The 20,406-nt window shown below is 40.5% G+C and overlaps 1 protein-coding gene across 6 annotated transcripts in view; it reads right to left on the reverse strand.

Annotated features, from left to right (window-relative positions):
• Positions 1-127: 127 nt before the first annotated feature.
• The window catches only part of Sbat (LSMD1 domain-containing protein Sbat), a 543,594-nt gene continuing 523,315 nt past the window's right edge, over positions 128-20,406 (reverse strand). Inside the window, exons 1-7 of one of the 6 annotated variants that reach the window (XM_045756545.2) lie at positions 17,184-17,276; positions 16,789-17,048; positions 11,022-11,192; positions 8,349-8,502; positions 3,176-3,281; positions 2,965-2,999; positions 128-571 (exon numbers count right to left, since the gene is read on the reverse strand). In XM_045756545.2, coding sequence (XP_045612501.1) covers positions 447-571; positions 2,965-2,999; positions 3,176-3,281; positions 8,349-8,502; positions 11,022-11,120 — 519 coding nt within the window. In that variant the 5' untranslated portion in view covers positions 11,121-11,192; positions 16,789-17,048; positions 17,184-17,276 and the 3' untranslated portion in view covers positions 128-446. The other 5 variants (XM_045756546.2, XM_045756547.2, XM_069304799.1 and 2 more) reach the window with 5 other exon arrangements.

Raw genomic sequence — 20,406 nt, forward strand, 5'->3', positions numbered from 1 at the left:
AGGCATGAAATGTGATAACTGATGACTTGCTAAATGTCTCCAACACATGACATCTGGCTCAATCTATATCACAGAACAGTATTTTCAGTCAAATAGGTTAATTGTGGACAAGATTCAGAAGAGGAAATAGATGTGAAAAGCTTTTATGTATTTTTATACACTAAAATTTTAAGTAAAGTTTGACAGTGGAAATACAAATACGGTACTAACAAAATATATCTCAATTTGGTGAACTTGCCGAACAATACTGAACATACATTTTATACTTGAGCTAGTTATCTATTACAGGTATACAGTGCATGAACATTTATTTATTATCTCAGTCAGCATATTATTTTCCCTTTACAAAGCATCAAAAACTTGCTACAGGTAAATTTGCTCTACAATTATGAAAAGAGCAGTTTACGACTGGTATATAACACCAGCTGCTGTCTATGAAACACCAGTTATGTATACAGGCTTGTAGGGGGTTGGGGGGGTTGAGAAGCTTCGTCGATGCAGATTGAAACAATGTGTCTCCCGGGAATCATCGCTAACCCCAAAACTCTTGGCTCCTCCTCTCGTCCATCCTCTAAAATAAATTAATAATTTGTGTATGTTACTATGAGCTGCAATATAAATTAAAAATGCTTTCCCAGACTGGTGGGTGTGGGTCACCTGTGGAAGCACTACCATGAGAACTGCACTTCCCCAATGATGGTTCTTGGGCTGCAGCACACTCATGCCAACTGCTGCTTCCCATTTTTTCTGCACTTACAATAAATACTTTTCACCATAATATTTGCACTAATTTTTTTCTTGTGCCTTTCCATCTTTCTCTGGTCCCCCCCTCCATATATATTACCCATAATATGCTCCACAGAGCAATCCTTTCTCTTATTTCCCAGAGGAAGCAAGTGACAACTGCTTGTGGGAATCAACTTTTGAATATATAATTTGGTGCATGTTTTAAGTATTCCTTTTGACGTCTGATGTACATAAAGACACTTGAAATGCCTGGACAAAATTCTAAATACCATGTCCCTGTAAATCTCGGGTTCCCAAAAAATGTAAAGCGTAGAAATAAGAATCGGTGCATTTTGTAATGTGAAATAATTTTATCAAATTTACATCGACAGCCTCCAATATATAAACGGCTAACTAAAGCCAATATATAATATGGAGGTACCTGACTGGGATTCCAAAAATAGGCTTTGAGAGTACAGTATATGAAGAATGTATGAGAAGACTCACTGGGGTCCCCCATGGTAAGATCTCTCGTCATGATGGAGAGGAGGGGCAAGGGGCAGCAAATCATACACCCAGGCAGACCAATATTTGAGATTCTAGTATAAAAGGAAAACATACTGTACTTAGCCACTGGAACAAAATACACTTTGGCTTTTGTATTGGAACCCAGCACCATAATCACATTGTGCAGCAGGCTGCAGCACCAAATCCAGGGATTACTGTAGGCTCCAGCAATGAAGATCAAGTGTTCTGTGGTCTGCACCAAACTGAGCATCTTGTGGGTTTCAGTACCAAAGGCTCAGTGTAATGTGGTGCCAGAGTCCACACTATACTCTGCATTTGGTGCCAATGTACACAGTACACACTACATCTGGTTCTAGAACCCAAATAGTGAGCACACGGTGAGCAGCAAAACACGCTGCTGAGTGTACTCTAGATTTCCAGCACCATGGTACGCTTTGCTTTTCGTATTCGAGTCGTTAGTAAACTCTATATTTGACACTGAAACCCATACTATCTCCACCTTTGGTGCTGGAGCTCACAGTACACACTTCTAGTGCTGGAGTTCATAGGCCGAGTATGCTGTAGGCTCCAACACGTAATATTGTACTGTATCATGACCTGAAACATTTTACCCATCCTCACGCCTGTATGCAGGCGTGAGGATATGTACGTATATTATTACTACTGTATTATCATCATCAATAATGTTATTGCCTAGTTACTACTGGGAACTCTCCATCATTCACTGGATAGCCAAATGTATATTCTTCCTCAGAACTCTTCTTTAAAAAGATCAGAAATAACACATACAAGAAGCAATGTGCTTCAAAGCCTAACAAGCCACAATGTAGGACAAAATGGGAGATACTTTTCACCCACAGGGTTATAAACCCATAGAACTGCCTACCCGCTGGAGCCATAAATGCCAAGACATTACTACAATTTAAGATCCAGCTGGACAGATTCCGGTCAAATGGAGAGACCTTCAGCAAGCCACCAGCTTCCAGCTCTTGTTGAAGCCACTAGTGAGGTGGCCTTTGGGTAAATTCAGGTAAATATCCACTCCCCCCTCAAGATTTAAACACTAAAAGAGAATGCTTACATCAACTTTTGCAGAAGTTTTCACTGTGTTAGATTTAGTTATCACATACTGTATGTAAAGCAGTAACCACCAACTACTTTCACATAGAAAAGACTGAGAATGAATGAAGACTCCCATCACCGGTATATATGAGAGTGGATGAAGAAATGGACAGTCTACACAAGTTACTGAAAGGGCATTGCAGGACCTCAAGGGATGTTGCAGCACAGAGACAACCAAGAAAAAGTCAAATGAAATAAAAGGGAAATATGTTTCCTATGGTAGTGCTTCCTTGGGTGACAGAAGCCAACCTATCCACCGTGTTATTCTATAAAAGCAAAATCATTCAATTTTTGCATTTTCTTTGTTGTATAGTGAGAGAATAGAAATATTTATTACACAGTAAACCCTTGCATTATCACCAGGCTCCTGTAACCTTCACAAAGCTGACAATATCACATCTGATTTACAACATTACCTTACAGGAAACATTTGGAAGTATCACAGATCCCTAATACTGGGGAACACTTTTGTTTCACTACTCATGCATTTATATTCTTCTGCAATAACATGACGTTTTTTGTAATGAGAAACATTACTGTAATAGAAATGATAAATTTATAAATTAACAAACTGTGTCTTGTACTTACCAAATTGTAAACACATCTGACTGGCTGCATGACTCCTTGTTGCAATGGAATCACACCGTGTTAAGTAATTTCATATCTGTATATGATTGACACAGTATTACGCTCTTATTTACATTTGCTAAGCATTAATAATTTCCATGAGGAAGATAAGTGGTAAGGAAAAACTAGACTAGATCATGTAGGAAAAAAGACAAAAGGGAAGATACGACACCTGAAGCGGGTAGCATCGGCAGGACCTGTGTGCCAGTAGCATCCCAGGTGGGCCTGGTTGACAGACACAGGGAGGCTGTGACTGCTCCAACACTCCCTTACCTTCTCTATAATTAAAAAATTATGTACTGTATAAAAAATTAACTGGAAATACATCAGTGATCCCTCAAAATTGGTCTTAAAAACTTTGCTTATAAGGCTATAAATTTCCCAATATCAAAATGTAATAAATGCAAGGGTTTACTGTATTTACATACTACCTTGTACTTAAGTATATACAACACAGATGCTGCATATGGTTTTATTAAATGTTAAAAGACTTGAAACATGCATGTTCGTGCAAGGTTCTCGTCCCTACATGCGTGTACGTACTAGTCATTGCCAAGAGTTTGTTTTAATTCAATAATCAAAGCAAAAAGTGTTGTATTTAGTTGTATTAGTTACAGTATATAATTTAAGGTTTAATGTGAACAATGTCTGGGGAAGAAAAAAATCTTCTAATTAAGCAATGGCAGCAGTGTGTTGACGTGCATGTCTGCATGTAGAGAAAAGACCGAGAGAAGACCTATATATCCGGTGGGTTGAGAGTACTGTACTCAAGATCATAACCTCTCAACCACTTAACCTACACACTATGTATTTATATAATAAATAAAATCATTCATATCAGTTAAATAATACTGGGATGATCTACTTAGAATTTAAACATCAAACCGCGACAAAATTATTTGTCCATTATGGTAAACTTTTTATCAAATCTAAGTAGAAATATCTACCCAATTGTGTGCTCTACAGTATAGCTGACTGCCAGTGTTATGTGGCGATGTGCTCCTTGAGAAGTCATGTAAAACTGAACCTTGCAGTAATTTGTCAAATACCTTGTAGGAAGAACAGGATGCATTCCACAACAAAATTTTATTACATATTAATTTGGGTGTGCAGAAAATGTTTAATAGGGTAATTGTAGTGAAACTGGTCCTGGGTAATGGGTCCTGTAATGGGTAGGAGTGTGTGTGTGTTGGCATAAGAGCAGCAGTGCTTTGGACTTTCACAGCCAGATGGCAGCACGTATGGCTCGGATATTTATAATGTTCAAGGTCATCCTTCATCTGTCAACTATCACAGAACAGTGGACACTGCAAGTAAGTAAGTAATTATCAAGCGAAAGCACCAAGGCCGGGAAGGATATGTAGCACCACGTGGACACTGCAAAAGCCAGTTCATAATGTTCAGACCCGATATGATTCTGGGTTTGTCTTATGGCACGATTCATAGCATGATTCTGGGTTTGTCTTATGGCACGATTCATAGCATGATTCTGGGTTTGTCGGTAAAGAAATAAAAGTGCCATTGATACATTTATCTGCATATTTAGACAACAAAATATATAATGATTTAATGTGCTTATAAAAATATATATGCATGAAATAAATACTGTACACAATTTTTTCCACTAACTTTTTTGTAACAGAGACTACAGACAGCAAAATAAGGTTACAGTGATATCATGCCATATGATAAACTGTACAATCACCCTGAACTGTCCTTAAAGTCTGTAATGGCCACGGTTTGTGACGTTCTTTGCTACAGGTGGTACCTGTGCGTCACCACCACCAGCCCCACACTACAATGCTGCATCAACCACTACAAAACACCCACAGCTTCTTCCTCACAAGGTTTCAGTTTTTTTTGTCGGTTCTTTTACCACCATTGCTTTTCCTTTTACTCAGGGTCCACGATATGATTTGAAAACGGGTAAATTTAGGTAAATGATCTGCTTTCTTTTATATTTTAGATCATTTCAAGAAAATTTTCCATTATTCGGCTTGATAATTATCCAGGACGGAGCAAAGCGTCATCAATTCTTTATTTTCAGATCTGTGGGACGGGTATCAAATTTTGAAGCACGAGATTGTGACTTACTTATGTTATTACACACCTGACTCCTTAGTGATTTTTACCTGTAACAACAGTGCAAATTATAATTTTAAACAGTGCAATGTTAGTGATGCCAAGAAAAAAAGCCATCACAGGCAAGGCCAAAAGTCAAATGATCTTACTGAACTATTCATTCCAGGTGATCTGAGCTGCTTTTACGCATTATCTTGCTCTTCTAAAACTGTGCTAGAGTGTACTTGTAAATAACAAATACAAGTGACTTTAGACATGATTATTTTATTGTCTAAATTCATTTCCAATTAAACACATAAAGGTGCATCAAAACCATCAGAAAATGGTGTTAATTATTTTTTTTTAACAAAGGTAACAAAATTATAGTAACATTCCCATTTACTTTTTAATTATTACAATTTATGATTAATGAAAGGCTGTGACCATCACATTCTTTCAATCACTTTCATACACAATCAATCCTCTGGTAAAAAAAAAAAAGTTATTGGGATGTCCCCGTCTTTAATCCAGAAACTAACATTATCAACATAAAATCATTCATGTGGACTTCTTAAAAACTCATATTAGTTTAGTTTTTACCATCATTATTTTGTATTCAACATAAGGTACAATACCTGTATGTATATGTGAAGATATTAATTGACATTATTGTTTTCTTGTTTACTTTGAGTCTCACATTCATACATTACGTCTAGAACAAATATAAAAAATGTGTGGGATCTTTATTTTGTATTAAGTCAATGTTTGGCAATGTTGCCTCACTCAACATTGCGTAACTCTTGAAACAAAAGTAGAAATCTGTTAAAAATATAGTTCTACAACAGTTTATGAATAACCGATCAAGGTGTCAGGGAACACAACACACAGCAGTATATTCCACACAATATTGGTGGGATGAATGAAATGTATACAGAACAAAGATTGGAATTCAATGGGTAGAAATGTGAAGAGTGAAGATTTGTGCCATAGTGTCAAAAAGCTTTGGAAATATCCAGAATCATGATAAATTCACAGCAGACATGAACTTAAGCTGACCATATGACATAAGGTAGAAGGTCGCTGGTAAAACTTAGGGAAATCATAAAAGTAACAAAAGAAATTACTACACAATGTTGAAGAAACTTTTATTTAAGGATAGATTCAAGCACTCAGAAATACTGTAGAAGTAGTAAAGGCAATAGTGTGTTAGGGGTTAGAATGGTCGCCTTTCTTTGCAACAATGAGCAGGTTTCCAAGATGGGGAAATTTAAGACATTTGCTACACAACCAAAAGGTCAAATTCAATTTCTGTAACAAGAAATATTTGGCCACATTTCCCTTCACCAAAACAGTCAAGACTTCTTAAATGATTCACTCAGTTCCAAATGATTCACACAAAACTTGCTTGAATCCCCTCTAGTGTAAAAGGCGACCAACAGGTGGCATCCTAGGAGTTCCAGGCATCAATGAGTCAATCCAGAGATGACAGACCCTTAACTGGACTACTCGATCGGGTGGGGTGGGGAATCATGGAGCCACCAAAGCTCTACCAGAAAGAGGCATGTTATTACATTTCCTGAAGGAGCCTCTGGTGGCTCCCTGCAGCTAACAAAAGATGGGAAAGCAGCAGCAACACCAGCAGTCATACAAATCATGGTAAACTTTTGTACAGTAATAAACTCCAGATGTGTAGCTCAGTGGAGAAGGGCAAACCAGCAACGTGTATCATTATGTTGATCCACTGAAAGAGGCAGAGCTATGGAAAAATGCCCATGTTTGGACATCGGGCCAGAAACTAAGGCCGAGCTAACCACCAAGGAACCAAAAGAATCACCTTGCCCAAGTATGTCTCCAACCTGGATAACACTCATAACAACTGAACCAGGGGGTGGGAGGAAGAAATTACCTCCCACCATGACCAGTTCAGCTAAAAGGCATCTACCGCGAGAGCCTTACTATTGGGAAACTGAGCCATGTAAGAGAGATGCTGCCGGTTCCATGCCAACAAAAAGAGGTCCACCTCGGGACAACTGAATGCCTTGCAAAGCCAATGGAAGGACAGAGTATTATTGACAATTCACTGCATGGAAATGAGACAGATGCAACATAAAACGATTTACAAGAACATCGGATGCACACTGCACATGAACCATGCAGAAAACCAAACCCTACACAAACCCTAACCCTATACTAAGGGTTAGGAATAATACACAATTAAATGACCCACACAGGACAGAGTCCAGAAGGTGGCCCACACCTTTTGCGTGAGAGCCACCTTGATCTTGGAAAGAAGCGAGACACGCTACAGCCTGACAATTTGGGAAGATTTGATTGCCAAGACATCAGCAATGGGACTGACCCATTGCTGGTGCAGGGAACCTGGACCTCCTAGGGTGCCATCTGTTGGCAACCTTTCACACTAAGGAGTTTAAGCTAATGTTCAGTTAATCATATGGAATCGAGTGAATCATTTGTGGAGTCATTTGGCTGTTTTGGCGATTCATTTTGTATCAACCTTGCAGTTATTTGTATTGCTTTGCTTACTTTCTGAATGCTGTTGTGGTGTATGTGAGCGTAACAATCCCCAATTTCCTGTGCCCTAGTTGGGGATGGGGAAAGAGGGGTAGGTTCTTACTCTGGTCCCCAGTAAGACACTCAGGATTTCTATGGCCGATGTAGCTCAGTAAGGGGAAGTCATTTCAGGGAGCCATCGCCCTTGGAAACATTAATTACTTGAGTTTTAGTGAAGAAAAGATAGAAGGCAATGTTCAACAAAAGCAGTCAGAAGAAAGTCTGCAGATATTACCAAAATCTGTTTTAATACAGGTGTTGATCATGGAAGGATTAAGATGCTGGTTGGAACCAATACTACCACTACTGGACACCACCTTCCCATGACAGCAATGTCACTCCCCACTCCAGAGTGCCTTAGTACAGCAATACAGTTCACCTATTATACACCACTTTAGCGCCTGTTTTATTCATACTAATGTAATGTAACATGCATTTCATTACTTAAAATATTACATTTACATTTTCTTCTTCCTCGTCAACGTTCAATAATAATTTTTTTTTAGCTTATAAACCAGTATAAGATATGATCAGTGGTATCTTCTATTATGTGGCTCTACACTCAAGTTCCGTTCAACACAGCATCCTAGCTTCCAATCCCAGCACCTGTACCTTCCACACATGCTATTCAAGGATAAATAATTTTGTAATACATAAATGTATGTAGTACTTTGGTTATTAAGAATAATTTACCAATAAACTTAAATACCCACCATCCGGTCTAAGATGCTCTGTACAAGACCCAAGAATTATATTATTATCCCGATCAGTACACACGAAGGATCCAACAAGGGTTCGACCATCAGTCATCTCGATTTTCATGGACGAATGAAGCCACTTTTCAAGTCTCATGCGACCAGGAGTATTCTGAAATAAATAAGAGTTCCTCAAATGGTTTATGATTTACTTTAACAGTAAACCTAGGAGTCAAATTTCAAGCATTATCCCCAAAAATAAAATCTGCAATGTATAGTATGTTTATTTTTTTTAAATACTATAACAAAAATAGAAGCAAAAAGGAAAACCATCAAGCATTAAACATAATGTAACATCCATTTCTGGGGTGCCCACCAGTAGCTCCCCAAGTTTACCTTTGATAGCCAAGCTTGGCCCAACACACCAGGTCTCCGAGACCCATTTCTTACTCACCAAGAGCCAGGACCAGAATCTAGCTCAGTTTACAAGGTGTGGGGGAGTATGGAGATCAGAGATCAATCATAAACCTGAGGAACATCTACCAGTAAGCATAAGCACCCCCTAGATAGGCTAGACAAATGATGGTTACTGCTGGTTAAATATCAACATGTGAAGTGCCCGAATGCCATCAGATGGCATCCCAGGTCACCTGAGGTCTCGGCTGGTCTGCCACCTCACTCTGGAGCTGCCTTTGCACAGCCCCATAACCACACAAACACAACCACTCTTTCACAGACAGAGTGGTAGATGGTTGGAACAAGTTAGGCGAGGTGGTGATGGAGGCCATAATCGTCGGTAATTTCAAAGCGTTATATGACAAAGTGCTGGGAAGACGGGACACCACGAGCATAGCTCTTATCCTGTAACTACACCTGGGTAATTACACAAAGGAGAAGAGAACAGGAAGGATATGCAAAATTTCTTGGAGCCTATCTGAAGGAGGCCTTTCATTACATTCTACACTTTCTGGAAGGACTCCTCAGTAAGGAACCAGATCCCTGCCCAATAGACAAAGTGAATGACTGCAGGCCCAAAGTAGCCAGTGATTGCAGTAGGCCAGAATGTAGATCCCCTCAAGATGAAGACCTGGGAATCAGAAGATGACCCAAGAGCCAGAGGAAGACCAAAACTGCTTAGCCCAAAAATGACCCAAGAACAACTCCAAACCATACCCTAAACTCAGGATTTATTTATTTATTTACATAAAATTTATTTTGGGTTTATGAGAGTACAGAGCATTAAAGTTTTACATTCTTGTAAAGCCACTAGCACACATAACGTTTTGGGCAGACGGCTGCCCGAAACTGTCGGGCAGACGGTTGCCCGAAACTGTCGGGCAGACGGTTGCCCATCCATCCAAAGCAGGATGGACGGAAATGTGCCAAAAGGCATCCTGAAGAACCAGGAATATGAGCCAAGAGAGGATAAGATCAGGGCAAGCACCAAAAATGGCCCCACAGTGGTACGGCAGAGCACACTTCTATATCTGCTCACTCCGTGATGACAATTAATCTAGAATTCCTACCCCTCCCCTCCCACCGAGACAGCCAGAGACAACTCAACAAAAAGACAGGACCAGGGGTACCAACCACAGCCAAAACACCTAGCAAAGTGGCATAAGACACACGCCCACTACCATCATAACCCTGTTTGGACTCTCGAACACACTGTTTGTGATGGATCTCATGTGGGGATAATTACATCTGGTCATAGACAGCTGCTTTGACCACTGTGCCCCTCGCCTTCCAAATACGGCACCCCCGTATTAAAATGGCGTCTGTTTACAAGAGCCCTGAGGAAGCTGATGTGAACCCCATATAGCCGCGGGAGTTTTGAATCATACGTTAAAAATATAAGATCCCGGAGGCGCGTTGCGCAGTTCAGTGGTTAACTGACCATCTAAGGGAGAGTTTTATACTATCAAAAGCCTTAGAAAAGTCCAGGTATACTATGTCTTCTGGAAACCATGTGTCTGAAAAGCTTGTTACCATTACCAAAATTGTGAGCAGGTTAATAAAGCCAGATTTATTTTTAATAGAACCATATGTTGATTTTAGTAGATTGTGCACCGAGATGATTAACTCTCTTAAAATTCTTTCTATGAGTTTACAGATATGTTTTCTATCCTATATTGTGACTTGAAGCTGTTGCCCCTTGAATGCATTACATTTGACTTTTTAAGGAAGTGGTCTGGATTAATATTCTCCAAGGTGTTCCTTTTTTATAGGTCTCATTGAGATCAGTATACACAGACATCTCTAAAATTTTTGATAAGTTACCAGATAAAAGACTGGAAATTTACAGACAAGTTCCATTCCTTGTCTTATAACTAGCTTTTGAATGGATGGAGGCAGCACTTTCTACTCTTCTACCGTTTCTATCTACCTACTCTAACCCATTTTCTCTCTTTCTAAACTTTTCCTTTCTCCTGACCACTCTTCTTTACTCCTCCCTCCCACCTCATTATGTTATTTTATTTTCCATTTTTCATCAATTTTCGATACGTTACAGTAATAGGTTTAAAGAAGATACTGTACACTAATTTGTTGTCAGGACATTCTTCACTGAAAACCCTGCTATAAAAAGCTCTTAAGTTTCTAAAAAGTGCCCCACAGGTTTATGAAGTCCAATTACATATTATAAGTGTTTTAAGTTTAATGGATATGCGAGAGACATTCACAAGATCTGACCTTCCGTTGTGGTTGTTTATCAGTGCTTGAATCTCCTGATCTGGTCCCACCGTCTGTAAGATCCACGAGGTGATCACGGAAGTCTCCACCAGTCTTCATTGTCTTGGAATTCAACTTTTGCTTAGAATTTTGCTTTGCTTGAAATTCAACTATTTTACCACAAACTCATTCCTGTATAAATGGGGAAATATATAATTAAAATACAGACTGAAGTTACTCATTGCATTATAACACGAATTCAGCTGAACCACTGTATGAAAATATAAATCTGGCCTGTAAATATATTGCTGATTTTTTTCATTGCTACACCCAAGGAGGTGACTGCCAGATACAACCTGCTCAGAGGACCAACTGAAACAATGTCTATTGACATCCAGTGACCCCAAATGATATAAATATATCTGTGAATTCTATTGAATTATATCTGTTATATCTATTGTGAATTCTGCACAACTGAACTAATTTCTCAGCCAAGTCGCAGAATCTGTATTCTCTAGAGCACTGGCAAAAGAGATACATAATTTACACCTGGAAAATATTAAAGGAACTGGTTCAAAATCTCCACACATTAATAACATCACATGAGACCAGGAGGCATGACAGGATTTGCAAAATATCCCCATTGAAAAGCAGAGGTGCAATAGGTCTGCTGAGAGAAAACTTAACAATTAACAATTCATAAATACAGCATAATGTGAGGGGGAGCCACTAATACAATAGTGGCCTCAATGAGGACAGGAAGCCAGCAGCTCTTCAAGAGAAAACCAGATAATTCTCTCCAAGAAGTGCCGGACCAACCAGGCTGTGGTGGATATGTGGGTCTGGGGGCTGCTCCAAGCAACAGCCTAATGGACCAAACTCTCACAAGTCTAAGTCTGGCCTTGGGCTGGGCTTGGAGAGTAGAAAAACTCCCAGTACCCCATCATGCAGGTATCAAGCTTGTCAAAGGTCCCCCCATGAGTCCTGATGACTTTTTGTTACGGACCTGAGTCCAGCGTCCGAGCACGGAGCAGTGACGACAACGCCATCTGTGAGTCTGCTCCCGAAACCCCTTCCAAATGGACAGCGCCATCTAGTGAGGACGGGATATATCGGCCACAGGTGCTGGATTCCCGTCTTGATCAGCTCATAACGTAGCCGCTGCTGACCTCTGGTGAGGTGGCACTTAGACAGCAACGCCATCTATGGAGTGGATAGGTGGACATTTGTGTCTAAGCCTGTAAGTGAGGTGCCCTAGAGTGTCCCTAGTATTAATGACGTGTCTGATTACAGAGTCGACCTGGAACTGCTGTATTCGACGATGGGGCAGTCTACCCAAGGCAGCCAGTCTCTCCACGTGTTTGCTGCAGAAGCTGTGTCACCCCCGGACGAACACTGTTGAGTGTGTTAGCCTGCCTGTGACGTGACAGTACCAGGAATCGTCTTATCTGGGGGCTGGCTGGTAGAAGAGACTACCCAGTGTGGTGCGGAGAGAGGAGAGTGATCTGCGGAATCACACGAGGCTCCTGCCTAGGGCTCGCAACCCTAGTATCGGTCGTGGAGTGGCCTACACAGCGGAGCTGATTGGAACCTGCCAGCTACAGGCTGGATTTGTGGTTGAAGGCCTCCACGACGGTGCACCCAGTGGGACTGTGATTTGGCTGGCCTGTGGCCAGGGTAGATTCGCCGAGAGAATCAGAGGATTCATCGTGGGCCACGATGAAGAGAACCAGGGCTACTCATCTTGAGCACCGTGGAGCATCCTGTGTCTTCAGAGGAAGACTAATCTGTATATAATAAGTGTAGTTATAGCAGCCCCGCGTGTGACTGTGATATATTTATTTATGGTGGTTTTAGCCATATATATACAAAAGCAGTGCATTTGTATCCCTTCCCCTTTAATTTCACTTGCGTTACGGAACGCACCCCTTGAAAGCCACTACTAGCTTGGGACCGGATACCCAAACTCTAATAACATCAGAGAAGAACCCAGTTGCGACCCAATAGGGCCGTAACACTTTTTCAAACTGGATTTTAAAGTTCAGTAGAGTTTTGGCATTTATGGCTTTGGTGGGTAAGTGGTTCCTGGGTTAATAACCCTGTGGGTGAAAAAGCATCTTCTGTTTTCAGTCCTACACTGTGGCTTGTTGAACTTGAAACCTCCATAACATGCTTTTTTACATACAGTATAACCCCACCTGCTCTTGTTGTCCTTTCTGAGTGGTGGATGGCAGCCAGGAAGATGGAATTCCTCTTCAATTATGTCCTCTTGTCCCAACTTTTTGTCAATGCCAATGATGTCGGGATTCTCAACCTCCACGTATGCACACAATGCATCAATAATAATAATAATAATAATAATATTTTATTCAGGAAAAGTACATACATAGAAGCAGAGTTACAAACATACTGTTGGATTTAGAGATGGAGCTAATACATGCAATACCTAAAGCCACTAATACGCATAGCGTTTCGGGCAAGGTGTGGGGGAGGGGGGGAACACTTCTACTAAATCTTAATAGTAATTGGGAGTAAAGTTTAAATTGTGTTGAAGAAAAGAAATGAAAAAAATAGGGGAGGGGGGGGGGGCAGGGGGGAACATGGCAAAAATCAGCAATTGTACAAGTTGGTCAACAAACAGAATTGTTTAGAATAGCAAGACATGGGTTGACATTTAGGGGGTAAGGTAGATTACATGGAGTTAATTAGGTAGTATTTAGTTCTACTCTTAAACTGGTTGAGTGAGGTACAGCCCTTGACATGATTAGGGCGATCATTCCACATTCTGGGTCCCTTGAGTTGTAGAGCATTTCTAGTTTGGTTAAGTCGCACTCTTGGAATATCAAATAGGTATTTGTTTCTGGTGTGATGGACATGGGTTCTGTTACAACCTTCTAGGAAACTTTTAAGGTCAGGATTGACATTGCAGTTCAGAGTTTTAAATATATAGAGTAAACATGAGAGGATGTGCAGTGGCTTAATATCTAACATATTGAAAGATTTGAGTAAGGGTACCGAGTGCTGTCTGGGGCCAGAGTTAGATACTGTTCTAAAAGCAACTTTGTGTTGAGTAATTCGAGAACGTATATGATTTTGTGTAGTAGAACCCTAAGCACAAATACCATAATTGAGGTAAGGATAGATAAGAGAGTAATAGAGCGTCACCAGAGCTGGGCGAGGTACATAATTTTTTTTATTTATATATATATATATATTATATTTATATTATATATATATATATATATATATATATATATATATATATATATATATATATATATATAAAGTTCTTACATTCTTGTACTGCCACTAATACGCATAGTGTTTTGGGAAAGTCCTTAATCCTATGTTCCCTGGCATACGACCCTGGCAAAGAATCGTTTTTACAACCAAGTACCCATTTTACTATTGAATTAAACAGAGGCTACAGTTAAGGATTTGCGCCCAGTAAATCCTCCCCGGCCAGGATACAAACCCAGGACAGAGCGCTCGCAGAACGCCAGGCGAGTGTCTTACCACTACGCCACAGAGACTGCATCTTAGAAAGATTTCTTAGATGCATCTTAGATGCATCTGGTCTGAAGCCATATTGGCAAGAGCTAGGTATATTGTGTTTGTCTACATAAGAGTAAAGCTGCCTGCAGATTAGTTTTTCAAATATTTTTGACAAGTTTGGCAGAATTGATATAGGTCTGAAATTGTTGACATCAGCGAGATCACCACATTTATGGACTGGGGTTACTCTAGCTTTTTTTAGAATATCCAGAACGGTTTGGAGTTCAAGTGACTTGTTGTTACGGCCCTATTGGGTCGCAACTGGGTTCTTTCTCTGATGTAAGTAGAGTTTGGGTATCCGGCCCCAAGCTAGTAGTGGCTTTCAAGGGATGTGATCCGTAACGCAAGTAAATTAAAGGGGAAGGGAGACAAAGGCAAAAACTTAATAATATAATTACCGCCACCAATAAATAATATATATTTTATCACACGGGGGAGGTATAAACACTAGTATATACAACGTGGTCTTCCTCTGAAGACTCTGGACGTTCACGGTGCTTTAGGCGAGTGGTCCTGGTTCTCTTGTTGTGGCCTCTCGATGAATCCTTCGATTCTCTTGAGTCTACCCTGGCCACAGGCCAGCCAAATCACAGTTCCACTGGGGGCACCGTCGTGGAGGCCGTCAACCACAAATCCAGCCTTTAGCTGGCAGGTTCCAATCAGCAACGCTGCGTAGGCCACTCACGACCGATACTAGGGTTGCGAGCCCTAGTCAGGAGCCTCGTGTGATCCCACAGATCACTCTCCTCACCACAACACCCCAGTGGTTAAGCGTCTCCACCAGTCAGTCCCGGATACGACAATCCCTCAGCTGCCACGTCACAGGCAGGCTAACACCTCAGTGTTCATCCGGGGGGTGACTCACAGCTGCTGCAGCAAATACTTGGAGACAAGACGGCTGCCTTGGGTAGACTGATCCACTGTCCGATTCAGCAGTCCCAGGTCGACTCTGTAATCATACACGTCATCAGTACTAGGGACACTCTAGGGCACGTCACTTACCGGCTCAGACCCAAACGCCCACCTATCCACTCCATAGATGGCGTTGCTGTCTAAGCGCCACCTCACCAGAGGTCAGCAGCGGCTGTGTTATGAGCTGATCAGGATGGGAAACTAGCACTTGTGGCTGGTATTTCCTGTCCTCACTTGATGGCGCCGTCCATTTGGAGAGGGTTTCGGGAGCTGACCCACAGATGGCGTGGTCGTCACTGCTCCGTGCTCGGACGCTGGGCTCGGGTCCGTAACACTTGTTGAAGAGCAATGCAATGACAGGCGCTAAAAATCTGGAGGCTTTTTTTGTAAATTAGAGTTGGTATCTCAGCAAGGGCACTAGACTTGGTTTTAAGGGAAAGGGTTATCTCATTAACATCAGTGGAGTTAGCAGGCATTAGGTACAGGGACTCTAGATAGTTACCTGGAAGATAGTCCCTGACATTAGTACAGGAGATAAGATACAAGTATACAAATCAAATCTATTTACTGTGCTTCCCGGGATTCGAACCCGTTATTCTCGATTGTGAATCGAGAACGAACCCGACTACTACCAAGACCCCTGGGAACTAGAGGGAACATGTATGTATGTATATGTGTATATATATATATATATATTATATATATATCTCAACCCCTCTAAGAATATGGCCAGAATGTCAATTAGGTCAACCCATGTGTTGTGTTCCAAAAGGGTCGCCCCATGTTGGAATATCGAACGCCCAAAGAATAGTTGAAAACATCTTGGTAACTTATTAAATTAAAATTATACACTATGGCTGCCTGTCTCCCTACACTATAAATTATTATCAATTCTATAGGGTTAGTCGTGCCTTGCATGGTGAAGGACATCATCTGCGGCACCACACCAAACACTGGCAAGGAACCTGCCAGCATATGCATCAACTGCTACAATAATACAACAGATAAAGCGCATTTAAAACAAAGAACGCACATTCCTTTCCATTCATACTACACGGAAATAAATATGACTGACCATAGGGTTATAAACCCAAGGAACTGCCTACCCGCACAACCCTAACTCTCAAAACACTACTGCAATTGAAGATCCAAATAGATAAAATCTATCAGAACAAAGCTCCCAATGTCAATGGTGGGTTCCGTTGACAACCCGTCGGCTTCCTGTCCTCGTGGAGACCACTAGAGGAATTGTGGCCCTCAGAAATATTGTGGTCAACTTAATATTTAAGGAAGAGTAGGGGTGACGGAGGAGTGTACTCACCTATTTGTGCTTGCGGGGGTTGAGCTCTGGCTCTTTGGCCCCGCCTCTCAACCGTCAATCAACAGGTGTACAGGTTCCTGAGCCTATTGGGCTCTACGGCCGACCTTGTGGGTGACACAGGTATACCAGTGAGCAGCCTGGTGTAGGAGGAGGTGCGGGAAGTGGTAGAGGTCAGGTGGTGCCATAGAGTGCCACCTGGTGCCAGCCTGCCAGGGGGGTGACAGTCGTCTGCAGGGACACTAGGCCACACTGGCTACCCTCTCCAAGGATCACACACAAACATAAACACAGTTATTGAACCATTTCTCACACAACAGTTGTACCTTTCGTATATATATATAATTGCTCAATATTAAAACAACAATATAATGTTATTAACAGTTAAAATCTCTTACTTAAGAGGCATATAGTTATTAAATGAAATAGAGTGATGTGATGGCCATAATCCGGGCTTGTAAGAACGCCGCCCTCAACACACGCTCACGAACACCATCCAACGCACAAAACTTAAAAATAAAATACAAATACATATACAAATATTTATTCAGGTAAAATACATACATACAAGGTGAAATACAAAAGTTGATGGCTTTATAGATAGAGCTAGTACATACAATGCCTAAAGCCACTATTACGCAAAGCGTTTCGGGCAGTTTTGGGGTGAATTCCTATTACATTTATTATGTAATACTTATACTTATAAATAATAATGAGTATTAAAGATAAGTGCCTAATATGTAATATTAATTAATAAAAACGAAGTCAGAAGCCACACGCCTGTCTGTACATGTCTTTTGTGTTAAAGTCTTTTGGGCGCTCATGTTCTTATGCGCCAGCTGGCGTTCACAACTGTTCTCGCCTACAAGCATTACAATTAATTAAACGAAACGTTATTTGTTTGTTAGTTTACTTATTCTTATTCCTTATATTTATAGAAAAAGATACATTGGATTGAGAGTACATAGCATTGGTGTTCTTACATTCCTGTAAAGCCACTAACAATCATAGCTTTTCGGGCAGGTCCTTAAGAACAGGGTTTTGTACATGTAACTGGCACAAGAGAATGTGTGGAGTGAGTTTATGTTTAGCATGTTTAGGGATTTAAACAAGAGGGCTGAGTGTTGTCTGAAAGCAGGGTTTATTGTTCTGATAGCAGATTTTTTGCTGGGTGATGATGGGCTTGAGGTAGTTTGCAGAGGTTGAACTCCATACACAGATACCATATGCAAGATAGGGATAGATTACCTCATGGTACAGTGAGAGGAGAACAGAGATAGGAACATAATATAATCATCCCACTTACAGTTGTGAACCTCCTTGTAAAATGTCCAGATTTTCAGGATGATCATACGTCTTGTCTTAATAATGTCTTCCAGGCCGCGTGTCCCTCCTCAATGAAACCAATACCTTTGATGTCACTCACACTGTCCTTTTCTTCTCAAACTGGAATCCCGAGTGATATTTAATGTCCTATGAACATCCCGTGACAAAAGGTATTAGGCTTCCCGGTTTGGCATATTCTTTTGATAATTACTTAATGATTAGGAAAAAAAATTAAAAATCCATATCTATTTTGCAAAACTGCCCAGTCTTGGAGTTATTTGAGGAAAGATGCTTTCTGATGAAAGATGATGCCATCATCCAAGGTAAACCCAGGTATCACATTCTAAGCTGCATGTACACACATTGAACATATTTTATTTTATTTTATTCATATTTGTATTGATATTACCCCCTTTCTTCAGAGTACAACAATGCACTGGGCTATCATAATGTTAGTATATTTATATCACAATGTGTTGAATATCTATATGCACAGATATATTTATGTAACTAATATGCTCATATTTTATTCTTTGAACATTAAAACATAGTTTTGCTGTTATTATACTATATACACATATCATATATATCTCCATTTTTATGCACCATAATGAACTGCTAAGCAGTTCTGGTGGGAGTGGAATCGAACCCAAGCACAACATAAAGCCACCTGCTACTAGCAGACGACACAATCACATGCAGCAAAATGTGTCCAACATACTACTACTCAAATCACTAGATAGCCATAACACTGCTGTTATCAGATTCATGTCACTATATCATGAATATGAATCATTTTCCACATGTTTATTTGCTAAAGACAACAATGCCATTTTCCTGCACCCTTGTAGATTCCTCCATTTCCATACAAGAAACAAATTGGAAATCAGCCAAAGCTTGGTCTTGAGGCAAAGCTCAATGCCTTAAGCCATATTGATGCTCTGTCCACAGAGCATTCTCTCTCTCAAATCATATATACTGATGGTTCCCTACACCACCCCACGGGTGCAGTTGTCCCGTGAATGGGCGATGGCTTGTATTTTGAGTAGGGGTCTGTATAAACAACTGGGCCTCTACCCTTCAGACAGAACTATTTGCCTTGCTTCTTGCACTGAAATAAGTTAGTTTCCAAACTTTAACATTAATTGTAAGTGACTTTTTATCATCCTTAATTGCACTTAACTGTAACATGCTTGTGTCTGAAGCTAGACGCAAATACAAAATGATTAAAGATGGTAACAGAGTCCATTTTTTGTGGATTCCATTTCATGTTGGCCTCCAATTGCACGAGAGCTGATGAGTTAGCTAAAGAATCTGCCTTTAAAGGTGAAAATTAGTACAACCTTGGATTACCTATAAGCAGTCTTAGAGCAACTGTACACCAAGAACTTCAACAAAATCTTGTAGATCTGAGGCAAAGTTAAATCAACACTAGTAATTCCATCTATCATCATATTATCATGCAAGAAGAGCCACACATCTATGGATCATCCAATAAAATCAGCAGACTTCTAGATGTTACTTCTGCTTGGCTTAGACTCGGCTACAAATATTTCTGGGAATTTTCATTACCTGCCGAAGTAGACCTGACCAAATGTAAACTGTGTCAACAAAATTATTTGCACAGTGCAAAAAGATTCATGAAATTAGAGAATTCTATAACATATGTTCAAGAGATGTGTAAATATTTCATTCAAAATTAACTGCTACCGGAAATTTTTGTCAAATACCCCATTTGTTAACTGTAAGTAGTAACTAAGTGATTGTAACCTATCCACCGCTGCCCACTGGATGGGGGGGCGGTGTGCAGGATAAACATCAATTGTGACACTAGCTCTCCACATATGTCAGTTGCTTAAATTTAAAACTGTACTTCTGGTGAATCTCGAGCCCATTATTGATGTGATGATGTGCAGTTAATTTTGTAACTAGCTCAAGATTGTAACTTGCTTAGCTAAATGAATTGCGGGGTTCAGTCCCTGAGCCCATTATGTGCCTCTGTAACCCTTTCCATTATTGCCCACAGGATGGGTATGAGGTGCATAATAAATTAAATGAAACTAACTACAGGAACACATGGTCCTGCTTTATGATGCCTAGATGTATGAAACCGTGGCCGTGTGCCGTAATTTCTGCCTCTCACTGTGAACATCTTAACCAACACTGTGTTTACTGATATCTGAACATTGTACAGTCTTCATCACAGTTAGGATCTTCTATAGCACCATCATCTCAGATTTTTATTTCGTCAATATGAAGTGATGCTGTGGACAAGGTGCATGGAGGTTCTGTGAG

Source organism: Procambarus clarkii, chromosome 53, assembly GCF_040958095.1.
Source record: "Procambarus clarkii isolate CNS0578487 chromosome 53, FALCON_Pclarkii_2.0, whole genome shotgun sequence".
Classification (NCBI taxonomy): domain Eukaryota; kingdom Metazoa; phylum Arthropoda; class Malacostraca; order Decapoda; family Cambaridae; genus Procambarus; species Procambarus clarkii.